We start from the raw sequence: 12513 nt of genomic DNA, 5'->3' as shown, positions 1-12513 counted from the left end.
TCTGGGATCCCTCCTTGACAGCACCCTTGTGGCCCGGGCTCTCTCTCCCTTTCAATCAAATCAGCAGTATTCACTATGTGGTCCTATGAGAAGGGACTTGTTTCAGTGGTAGATCATCTACATGCAGAAGGTCCCAGGTTAAATCCCTGGCATCCCCATGGAAAAAGATCAAGGTGACCGCAGCCTGATATCCTGGAGAGTGGCTGTAGGGTAAAGATGCCTTATACTGAATCAGACCCTTGGTCCATCAAAGTCAGTATTGTCTACTCAGAGAAGCGGCTCTCCAGGGTCTCAGGCAGAGGTCTTTCACATCACCTACCTGCCTAGTCCCTTTAACTGGAGATGTTGGGGATTGAACTTCTGAATGCCAAGCAGATGCTCTACCACTGATCCACAGCCCTTCCCCTTGATAGAGCAGTTGTCAGACTCAGTCTAAAGCAGTTTTATGTTCCCTGTGCTCATCAATTCAGATGGGTCCTCCCATGTCTTATAGTGGTCTTCATAATGACATCAACCATGAAGACACACTGCTAATCTCTTCTGGCAAGTGTTAACAGTGCTCTCATGTGCCGCTCTTTCCTGCTAGCTGTCTGTGGGAAGAACAGTGTGACACGGGCGGCCCTGCTCCTGATATTGTTACCTACTTGGGCTGGTCTGGGGTGGTTGTGGTATGTGGTTTGGAGGTGAGAGGTCCTGCTGCTTCTGCCTAGGCTGAAGCCTCCAACACCAGTGAAGGAAGGAGGGCAGCCAAGCCATCTCTTCTGAGGATTCCAACAGACATCAAACTGTAGAAAGGATCTGGTTTGGGGAGGGGGCATCTATGGCCCCTTCCACCCAAGACGTTGCTAGCTTTTCTACCCATCAATTAGCTCAGGGTGGGGAGCAGTTGCTTCCTAGGAGGACTTTGCTTTTGGTCCAACTGCTATTATCAGAGAAAGGAAATGCCAGAAGGGTATTGGCCTGGCTCCAGCATTGGGCACTGTATTCAAGGAAAAGGTAAAAGACCAAAAAGTAGAAGCTCACTCATGCTGAGACTCCAAACCGCTTTCTTCAAGCCACTTTGAGTCCCACAGATGGGAAGGAAAGAGGGATATTAATATTTTAAATAAAGTATGTAAACATTAGTAAGCTGCCTTGAAGATCTAAATGCTGGGAAAGTAGAACACAAATCTCTGAAGTCAATCAATCGATCAGTTATTCAAAATGGCTGCCCCATGAATGTCACCCTGACCTCTTACCTCTTCTCTTGGTGCAAACTTCACTTGCACATTGAGCCGCTCTCCAGGAGACAGGATCCCATAGGGAGGGATCATCTCGAAGACATGCGGCTTGCTCTTTAATTCTTGGCGCATCTTCCGACGTAAGGCTGCCGGCATGTGCTTGTCCACCTAAGCATACAAGACAGTAAGTGAGCAATGACTGGATCTCTGCGCCACTATGAAGAGACCTTGAAAACATCGCTACAACAATGCCTGCAGCATTGCCACAGAAACAAACGAGCTGGCACACAGAGGTCAAGGTGGGCTAGCGGTTCAGAGAGACAGGCAACCGTGCAATGTCCGTTGGGTGGCGCTGTCCTTCATCCCAGGGCTCAAGGATGCATGAGGTTTTCCATAGGGGAAAAATAAACAAAAGAAAAATAGAACTCAAGGAAATGGCTCCTCGATTTTTTGCTGCCACTCTTTCCTACGGGGGGCGTGGGAGAAGGGGCTGTGGTGAATTCTGAACATTTAAACTCTTAACTAACTTAACCAGTATCTGCAGGCAATCAGATAACTGGACAAGGCTGACAAAACTGAAACTTAATCGAGACAAAAATGGAAATACTGTTATCTGGGAGCAACGCTGATATAGGAATTGCTTTTTGGCCAAGAGGAGGTAACCCTTGGCATGAAGGAACAAGTTGCCTCTTTCTCACTGAATAAAGTCATGACTAAAGCAGCCCAGAGAAAGCAAATCTCGCCACAGTAACATCCAGACTAGACTACTGTCATGCACTCTATGCGAGGCTCCCTTTGAACAGATCTCCCTTCTTTCTGGGCAATCAACAAGCCCAGTGGAAAGAGCTGGGCAGAAACCAGCGGCCACAAAAGGGGAAAGCAAAGGGCATTCCTGCCATCACAGCCTTTACCTTTTTCGTTTGCTCGTTGCTGGTGGCAAACCATTCGCATGTGACCTGCAGCTGATTATGAAACTGAATGGTCTCCATCTGACACTGGCCACACTGCACAGCGGAGAATTCCAGGTTGTCACTGGACATGCAGAGGGATGGCATGATGACCGTGGCACGGAGAGAGATGTGAAACGTGGGCCCAGATACCACCTGTAGCAGACAATAGGAGGCCAGACTGAGCAGCAATGTGTGAGATACGTGAACCATGTGTGAGATATGTGAGAGAGATACGTGAGATACACATGAGCCCGTCAAGAAGTGCTGCCCAAGGTGAGGCTCACCGAGCTGTACCCCCCGTCCAATGGGGAAAGCAATCCCCTCCCCCAACAGCGTATGTATCATGAATGTATACTGGATCATAGCTATCAATGTAAGGCACGTCAAGAAATCCAACCATAGAAAGATCCATGAATATGGAATACAAGCAGAATTGCAACTGAGATTGCATTTTGCAGTTGAAGAGCTTTGATCATGCACAAGATGAATTTAGCTCACCGTCCTGACCCCATCCAGTGAGTCAGAACCAGTCCCCATTGTAGACCTATCACAGAGGACACGGTCTTCAAGGCCATGAAGAAACCAGGGAAGACCCAGGCCCTAGGGCCTGTGGGCCTGGCCACTGCAGCAGGCAGAGACAGCCCCCTAAGGAACCACATCTGGAAATTGCCCAGGACCTCATATTCATCCAGTTCTCCTTGCCCAAGAAACCAGAAGACATGCCAAGAAGCCATGGTTCAGTGAAGGAGTGGTAGGCTCCGGGTCAGAGCGTGGCCTCCTAAGCAAACAGGGGCATTGGGTCTGCACTGGTATGTATGGCCTCAGTTCTGTTCCAGCAGGTTATCTGCCTTAAGAGTTATGTTTGGTCCTGCAAACTGCCTGGCTAGTCAATTCTCCTGATGCCTGCCAACTGGCTGACCTTCATCAACCCCGATATCATTGTCCAGCTGCTGGTCCATGTGGATCCAATCGGCCCAGAGCAGATTTTGTCACAACCCTGCAAGCCTTTAGACAGAGCACACCCATGAACTGCAGGATTTGTTCCCAACAGCTGAAGCTGTATTCATGGTTCACTGTAGACTGAATTACTGCAGGCACATTACATTCTGAATGATCCAGGACAAATGCTTCTAAATATAATAATATTTGCTTTTTTTGGCAGGGGCAATTATAGCATGGGCCATCAAGGGCTGCAAAGTGTGCGTGTGTGTGTGTGTGGACTCAACAAGGTACCTTGATGGGCAGGAGCACTTTCAGCTCTCCAAGGGGCTGGTTGGCACTCTGGGGATCAAACCGTATTTCAAACGTCTCAGTCTCGCAGTATGGCAGGTTCTTCACTCGGTCCAGTTCAATGGTGAAACCTGATCTCAAACAACAACAGAATGACTCACAGGCTACACCACATGGGCAGAAAAGTCATTTTTGCAAAGAAAGACACCACTGTGGTCCAAACTACACGTTACACCTACCGCGTGATCGCTGCAGGGGCTTACAGTAGGGCGACAACTGAGTTCCTTGTGAGAACTTAATTCAGAAGCACAGCGGGAGCCTGATTTATTTGTTTGTTCAATTTATAACCCGCCCTCCCCGGCCAAGACCAGGCTCAGGGCGGGTAACATCATCTGGATACACCAAAATATCAACAATAAAATTAATAATAATTCTAAAATTAAACAATAAAACCTGATTAAAACCTTTAAAAACTCCAGATGGCGCCAAATATAGCGCATAAGCAGTAGGTCCCACCCCCAATTAACAAGAATAACATAGAAATGAAGGGAGAGGGGAATAGGGACTGTGGCATAGGGTAAGGAGGGACTGTGGCATGCCTCCCCCTTATGCTATTTTCCCAACTCGAAACAGTTATTTGTCTTCTCGGGAGCTGAACATGTAGTGAATGTTTGCATGTGCATCCCCAAGGGCAAGTAACACCCTTGTAGGCTGTTTCAAGTCTAGAAGCAGGGTGTTTGTGTGGGGGGGAAACAAGAGCTCCCCTCCCGAACTGTGGTCCTAATCTGAATTGGCCCCTATGGTGCTTCTGAACTGAGTTCCATGGGGAGTCTGCTGTTGGCCTCCTGCTCCAAGTCCACGTGGTGATCGTGAGGTGGACTTTGGCCCTGTGACAGCCCAGAATGTTGGAACCTTAGTGCCTCTTCCTGTTATCTCTGACTGGTAGTGCCATCCTAAGCAGGAACCCAAGGTGCTGAGAAGGGAGTAACTCTACTTAGAACAGCACTCCTGGGTTTCCCTTTGCTGTGGTTGCTGGCAGTCTCCTCCTTGTGGTCACAGAGCTGCCCGGACTTCGGAATGACCTTGCCGAGCTGTGAAAAGCTCAGGGTGGCTTTAACTACAGACCCATCTGCACATCCACCCCCTGCTGCAGTTCTGCCAACACAGACCGTGGCCTACTTGCCACATCAAGCAGAAACAGAGGGAGGGAGGGAGGACTGGCACAGCAACAGGGAGGGGAGAGCGCATCCTCCCTGTTCTCCAGAGCTTTGAAAAGAGCTGGCAGCCCTAGGCGAGAGAGAAGTGGGCTTCCCAAGGCGCCCCAGCAAGCTTAACATAGCTGAGTGTGGGTTCGAGGACTGCTTCAACTGAGTGTGGGTTTGAGGCCCGCTTCAAACTACACTGCTCAGATCCTTCTTGCTGGAACATCACAGGGAAATTTATAACCCGCCCTCCCCGGCCACGTTAAAGTACTAAACACAGTTAGACTCTTCCAAGCCTATGAACAGGGTTGCCAGGTCCCTCTTAGCCATCAGCGGGAGGTTTCTTGAGGATGGAGCCTGAGGAGGGCGGGGTTTAGGGGAGGGGAGGGGCTTCAATGCCATAGAGTCCAATTGCCAAAGGTGCCATTTTCTCCAGGGGAACTGATCTCTATTGGCTGGAAATCTGTTGTAACAGCAGATCTTCAGCTAGTACCTGGAGGTTGGCAACCCTCCCTATGAACTAAGAAGGATGTATCTCCGTTTAAGGACTGTACCACCAGTAGCTTTTGATAGCTGTGACTGCAATATGTACTCGAGTGGCACTCCTCTAAGGCCTTTTATGCAGGGATGTTTCCCTGCGGTCACCCCCCACCGACTGCTTTGGGGCTTCCTTTTGATTATGTATAACTTTTCCCACCGTCAGAGGTCACCTTGCACTCCCCTGTGCGTTTTGCCTGCCTTTTCCAGATTCTGGTTAAAACAGCATCAAGAAAACATGGGCAAAGCATGCAGGGAGAGCGAGGTGACCTCAGACGGTCGGCAAAAGGGATGCATAATCAAAAGGAAGCCCCGAAGCAGTCGGTGACCACGGGGACTAAGTCCCAGAGGCTGAAAATGAGCCACTGAGCTGCACTTTCCATGGCTTTTCCTGTGGGATCCCCCATGGATTCATTTTGCACACCTACTCCACCAGCATCACTGACAGCATACAGAAGCACACCAGATGCTGGATGTAAGCTAGCCCCGGGTTGGTGCAGACCGTCTCACCAGAAGAGATGCAACTAGTGATTCAAACCCTGCATACAGAGGCAGCTGTTCCCTGTCAGCAAATCAAGAACAAAGCAAGAGAACAGGGCTGACAGTGTGGCTGCTGAGCACCTAAGCAGCAGCCCAGCCTCCCTGCTTCATAACACAGGCCTGAGGGAGGACAGGCAGGTCTAACCACTGTAGCAAGCCTGAGAGCCAGCATGGTGAAGTGGCTAAGAGCGGTGGTTTGGAGTGGTGGAGTCTGATCTGGAGAACTGGGTTTGATTTCCCCACTCCTCCACATGAGCGGCGGACAGTCATCTGGAGAACTGGATTTGTTTCCCCACTCCTACACATGAAGCCAGCTGGGTGACCTTGGGCTAGTCACAGCTCTCTTAGAGCTCTCTCAGCCCCACCTACCTCACAGGATGTCTGTTGTGGGGAGGGGAAGGAAAGGTGCTTGTAAGCTGGTTTGATTCTTCCTTAAATGGTAGAGAAAGTTGGCATATAAAATTCAGCTCTTCTTCCTCTTACTACCAGTGAAACATAGCAGGGCTGGATGTGAGTCCTAATAGAACCACCAGCAGGCTCACAGAACCTCATTTTCATTTTAGCTTCTGCAGAATCTGCAGCCTGGATGCTTACCCAGCATTTGGCCAGGGTGATGGTGGAGGTTATACATGGGCAAGATCAGCAACCCCAGTATCTTTTGGACACAAGGAAATATCTGTTTTATCTGGCCTGCTATTTGGCATTGTGAGTGGAGACTGGTGGGAAGGAAGATGAGGTTCAGTTATTAAGTTATTTCATTTTAATAAATTCATACAAGTGTATATGTTAAACTGTCCTTCAGTGGACTGGTCTAGAAACAGAAATGAATAATGGATCCCCTTTACCTGTATCCCGCAGGTGCCGCTTGTCTGCGTGAAAGGACACGGGGAAATGGCTGGTGTTGGTGATTTTGACAATGTGTGTCCTTACGGTACCCAAAATGATGTAGCCGAAGTCCAAGATGTACTCAGGCAGCTGGGCTCTGAAAGGATTGACAGCATGTGGTTTCACGTAGTGCTTAATACTCTGCGGGGCAGCATGGGCTGGAGCTTCAACAAGTTTTCAAGGATTATCCCCTAGTTAACATGCACTTAGATCTGGCCTCCAGATAGTGAAAGGGGGGAAAGGAAAAATAGTGACATTATTCTCCTCCCTACCAAATCACAAAAATTGCATTTGTCTGGATGTATTTCAGCCCTTCAGAGGACAATTATAAGTGGCTGCAGTAAGAAGAACACTCCCCTAAGCATAAAGGAGAAGTCCCTATTTGATTCACAGGCAACCTTGTGCACCTTATCCTATTTTCTTTGCACCAGCATTGGGCACTTCCCCATTAAGTTGCAGTCCAGCTTTCTGAAGAGAGACCCCCTTGCCCATCTCAGCCCCAGCTCCCCATGGCAAAAATGTTCCGCTGCTTCCTAGGATGAAGAGGACGGCTCAGGATTTGGGTTCATTGCTGTTTCTAAGCAGCCTCTCGAATACAGGGACTCTCCCACATAATAACCCCAGGAGTGAGGCTCTCCATACTAACTTGGCGAGTCTCCGGCGAGCTCTCTGGCTAATGGCTGGGTCCTCGCAGGCCAGGAACCGCTGCTGCTCCAGGGCATGCTGTTGAACAAGCAACCTCTCCACCTCCATCTGCAACTGGGTGTCAAACTGCAGAAGGCAAAAAAAACCCCCAAAAAACAGGCTGAGGAAGTCCACTAGCCCTTTCCCCTTGGCATGCCAGCACACACCATGCTAGCCCCCTTTCAAAAGGAGGAGGAGGAGGAAGAAGAGGAAGGAGAGTTGGTTTTTCTATGTCGACTTTCTCTACCACTTAAGGAAGAATCAAACCGGCTTACAATCACCTTCCCTTCCCCTCCCCACAACAGACACCCTGTGAGGTGGGTGGGGCTGAGAGAGTGTGACTAGCCCAAGATCATCCACCTGGCTTCATGCGGAGGAGTGGAAGAACAAATCCAGTTCACCAGATTAGCCTCTGCTGCTCATGTGGAGGAGTGAGGAATCAAACCCGGTTCTCCAGATCAGAGTCCACCGCTCCAAACCACTGCTCTTAGCCCTAAACCACGCTGACTACTGTTTTTGTACACTGCACACCTCCACCTCCGCTGTCTTGGGGCTACCACCAGCCATTGCCCTGCTTGTGGGGCCTCTGCTCATGACAGCCCTTGCAAATCGGTCATCTGAATTATTTGCTGTCAACAGAGGTTGCTGTTTTGCATTCAACTGTTGCCCTTCTTGCTGGAGGCTGAGTGGTGGTGGTCATGCTGTGTAAAACCATCACTGCTGCTCGTGGTACATCCTGCCCTGGGGACAACAAAAGGGCCGTTTGACTTACGGTAGCAAGAAGTTCCCAAACAGTCACTCAGGCCTTGCAAAACCAAGTCAATTCCTCCAGGAAAAAAACTACATCAGCCCATCATTAAACAGAGGAGCTTCCCCTCTTACTGCAATGATGCATTCATCCATGGGGGGATCCAGAGCCTCCAGGTTGCTGAAAGGAACATCTTTCTGTGAATTGTGTTCGATGTGTTGCTTTGCCTCTCTGAGGATGCTGCTGTAATGTTCATTTCCTGCAAAAGTACAAATTGGTGAGCGCCTGTGCCAGAAACAGAGCTGCACTTTTAGATGACATTGAGCTCCATGTGGGTTTGTGACTGCAGTCCTTTTCAGTTGTTATGATCAGTTGTGTGTAAGGGGAGATGGTGACACGTTATCCTTTTGATGTACACAATTGCTATTTTGTGTGAATAGTGAATAAGTGTAGTTTTCAGATTCAGTATACACAAAGAGGTACCCTTGGAAACATGAGCTTTCTGATCATGGATATTGCAGCAACAAAATGCATACATTGCCCTGTTGGCACGATGTGGCAGCCACATATATCAAGAGTATCATGCCAAGCATGATCTCCCTTCAAGTACAGCTGGTCATAACGACTAGAAAAGGTTTTTCTCCCTACCTGATTCAAGAGAAATCTCTACCTTGTAAGTTTCTGGGCAGATCCAGGTAAATTCTGGGGAAGACTCCCTCTCCTTTCAGGGTGATGCTGTCTGGTTCCAGGTGAGCTACTTGGATCTTGAAAGTCCTCTGGAAGACCTCAGGTACACCAGGCAAATAATACACTTTCAACACCTGCTCCTTTTGCGACTCAATGTAATTCTAGAAAATGTAAAAAGGAAGTGTCAGAAGGCTGAACAAGACCGACTAGCTAAAAAGAAAGCTGAACAGAACACAATGCAATCCTGCACTTGCTGAGTAGAATTGGCAGCTTATACCAGGGCCCCTGTCCGTCTGGGGATATCTGCAACTGCTACAGATTCACTAGAGCTCGTGAGTCAGGGGCTGGGATAGCAATTACATCACCTTGAAGGAAAGAAGCCCATGCTTGTAATAGCCCAATATCCTCTTTGTCCTGGCCCAGACTGGATCAGACAGAAGCAGCATGCTAGCTCTTGCTGAATACAGCTTCGCTAGCAATTGCATTAAAAAAGAAATTTCTGCCCTAACATATAGTCACAATCTACTAGCAAAATAATAAATGAAAAATTCAGCAAATGCACCTGTTTGCTTATTTTGTTCCTTAATGTACTTGTAGAATTTGGATTTTCAAAGGGTCTCAAGAACTCAGAGAGATGATTTAGCTATTGGGAATATTTATTTATTTTACAAAATTTATACCCTGCCTTTCTGCTCTCAGCAGGGCCACCAACACAGCTAACAGATATTATCTTTTAGCCAATTTGGTGGCCCTGCTGAGAGTAGACAGACAGGTTATAAATTTTGCATGTGTGTGTATATATATATATATACACACACGCAAGCCATTAAATCCAAACAAAACCTATCTTTCAAACAATTAAAACCAAAGCTAAAATATGAGGGTCGTAGGTAAAGAAAGGGACAACACACTTCAGAGCCTCCCCATGTATTACTGGAGCCACTTGTTAAGCAAGAGCCCAGGACAGATATGGCCTCCTCATCAGCAATGTCACACCCAACCACAGTTCACAGATGGGTTTCAGTACCCATCACTGGGTTTTGCTTTATCAAATCTCTGAGATTTCACCAAATGCTGCCCAGATTTCAGCCTTTTCCCCAAAGAGGTCTGCACAAGCTTGAAAGCAAGTTGTGTCTGGAGCTTCTGGGAAGGGACACAGGCTCAAAAAAGGTTACACAGCCCTTCCGGCTTCCAATCCCATTCAGGCCCCAGCATCCTCAAGCAACAGGGAAGAGAAGAAGTGAATCCAGTTCTCCCTTCATCTCATGCAGAAGATGACCACAAACTGCCATGATACATTTTATTGCTTTCGAGGAAGGAACCAAACGAGGAGGAGGAAGAAAACTGCAAGGAGGAAGATCACGATGGGTAGCCGTGTTAGTCTGTCAGTAGCAGTAGAAAAGAGCAAGAGTCCAGTAGCACCTTAAAGACTAACAAAATTTCTTGCAGGGTATGAACTTTCATAAGTCCCAGCTCACTTCTTCAGATGTCTGAAGAAGTGTACTGTGAGAAATTTTGTTACGTCTTTAAGGTGCTACTGGACTCTTGCTCTTTTCTACTGCAAGGAGAAAGTAAAGACAAGATGAGGTAAAAGAAGAAAAGGTGAGGGAGCCAGGTTAGTGCCCCCCCCCCCGGCATGAAGGCTCTGCAGGCTTCTGCCTGTGAGCAGGTCAATTCCATATCACCATCTGGTTACAAGAGCTTGTAGGTGAAATTAAAAGTTACCGAAGCGCACCAGCCCTCAGGGGCTAATCTTCCTACTCACAGCAACGGGCAGAGTCAGCGGCACGCCAGGTGGAGGGTTGCTAGCTGAAGCCCAAACTTCATCAAGAACTGTGTACTGAAATCCAACTTTTCCGGTATTCCGCAATGTGATCTCAGCCTCACAGACTTGATCAAAAGGCTTAGTGGGAGATAAGAGGGGAATGGCGATATGAACAATACAGGTGCCGTCTTGTAAATTGGAAAACATCTTGCCCATAAACCTTTCTAACCTTCCCTAGCCCAGCATCAACCCAGCCAGCATGGTGTAGTGGTTAAGAGCGGTGGTTTGGAGTGGTAGACTGATCTGGAGAATCAGGTTTGATTCGCCACGTGAGTGGTGGAGGATCTGGTGAACCGGGTTGGTTTCCCCACTCCTCCACATGAAGCCAACTGGGTGACCTTGGGCCAGTCACGCTCTCTCAGCTCCACCTACCTCACAGGGTGTCTGTTGTGGGGAAGGGAAGGTGATTGTAAACCGGTTTGATTCTTCCTTAAGTGGCAGAGAAAGTCGGCATAGAAAAACCAACTCTTCTTCTTCTTGTTGGCATGTGAGCAGCACACAACACTTCCAATGAAACACACATGTGTATGAACATCACACCTGTGAAGTACCTTGCTAAGCAGAGTTACACCCTTCTAACCCCATTGACTTCAAGGATGTAATCTGGTTTAGGATGGCTCTGCTGAAGAAGAGTTTGTTTTTATATGCCAACTTTCTCTACTTTTTAGGGAGAATCAAACCAGCTTACAATTGCCTTCCCTTCCTCTCCCCACAACAGACATCTTGTGAGGTAGGTGAGGCTGAGAGAGTTCAGAGAGAAATGTGACTAGCCCAAGATCACCCAGCTGGCTTCATGTGTAGGAGTGGGGAAACCAACCTGGTTCACCAGATTACAGTCCGCCGCTCATGTGGAGGAGTGGGGAATCAAACTCAGTTCTCGAGATTAGAGTTCACCACTCTTAACCACTACACCACTCTGGCTCTCAAGCAAGCGTCCTTCATAAAGGCAGTTCATGTTCGAAGCAGTCCTCCATTCCCCACATAGGGCATCTACATAGTCCTCAGCATAAGGAAACAGTAATTCATATGGCCAGCAATCTCTCTAAAAGGGAATGGGGTAGTTTATATATGTGCAGAGTTGCCAGCCATCTTTTAGGGAACTTGCCTAATCTTTCCAACCTTAACTTTCATCAAAGTATCTGCAGATGTTTTACTTGAGCAAGATTGTCAGAATTGGCCTCCCATTTCATGCAAGGCAAATACTAGTGGAAACAGTGTGTGTGTGTGTGTGCACGTGTCCATGCTTGACTGCAGTGTTTCTGAATGCAGTATTTCAGCTTTGCAGAATGTGGCGAGGGGGGCACCCTCAGGAACTCCTGGCTGGGGAAACAGCTGGGATGACTCTGGGCATCTTTGCTTGAGAGCAGAGGGCCAGAATGACCTTAGGAAGCACAGCTGAAACTGATGAGAACATCAGAGGTTAACATGTAAGGAGGTGGAAGTCAAGATTCTCAGGAGCATAGGGGAGCATCACAGCTTTTTACTGAAAGTATGTGGACCAAGGACAAGCCAGGCTGAATGGGGTTAGTCACTGTCAACCAGGTTGAGTTTCAGAGGCCAGCCTCACAGCTCTGGCACTAGAGCTCTTGTCCTTGTATGGGGGAGTGCCACGTGTTACATAAAATATGAAGAAGAGTTGGTTTTTATAAGCCGACTTTCTCTGCCACTTAAGGAAGAATCAAACCGCCTTACAATCACCTTCCCTTCCCCTCCCCACAACAGACACCCCGTGAGGTAGGTGGGGCTGAGAGAGCTCTAACAGGGCTGTGACTGGCCCAAAGTCACCCAGCTGGCTACATGTGTAGGAGTGGAGAAACAAATCCAGTTCACCAGATTAGCCTCCGCCGCTCATGTGGAGAAGTGGGGAATCAAACCCGGTTCTCCAGAACAAGAGGCAGTAGGACGTGTTTTGGAAATCCAGCCATAAGCACATGGTTTATTAAGAGTGGACTTGCTTCCTTCTTGCCCGGTTCTCGTCCATCTGGGATGTATCATGGGATGAGGA

General features: G+C 48.2%; 1 protein-coding gene across 1 annotated transcript in view; it reads right to left on the bottom strand.

Annotated features, from left to right (window-relative positions):
• The window catches only part of HYDIN (HYDIN axonemal central pair apparatus protein), a 216389-nt gene that overhangs the window by 98057 nt on the left and 105819 nt on the right, over nt 1–12513 (bottom strand). Inside the window, exons 26-33 of the mRNA XM_056862322.1 lie at nt 10449–10586; nt 8667–8844; nt 8131–8255; nt 7211–7335; nt 6525–6661; nt 3404–3531; nt 2132–2323; nt 1239–1388 (exon numbers count right to left, since the gene is read on the bottom strand). Coding sequence (XP_056718300.1) covers nt 1239–1388; nt 2132–2323; nt 3404–3531; nt 6525–6661; nt 7211–7335; nt 8131–8255; nt 8667–8844; nt 10449–10586 — 1173 coding nt within the window. The remainder of the gene's footprint in view (nt 1–1238; nt 1389–2131; nt 2324–3403; nt 3532–6524; nt 6662–7210; nt 7336–8130; nt 8256–8666; nt 8845–10448; nt 10587–12513) is intronic.

The sequence above is a fragment of the Euleptes europaea genome, chromosome 17 (genome assembly GCF_029931775.1).
Source record: "Euleptes europaea isolate rEulEur1 chromosome 17, rEulEur1.hap1, whole genome shotgun sequence".
NCBI classification, from domain to species: domain Eukaryota; kingdom Metazoa; phylum Chordata; class Lepidosauria; order Squamata; family Sphaerodactylidae; genus Euleptes; species Euleptes europaea.
This window is presented reverse-complemented; position numbering and strand designations above follow the sequence as displayed.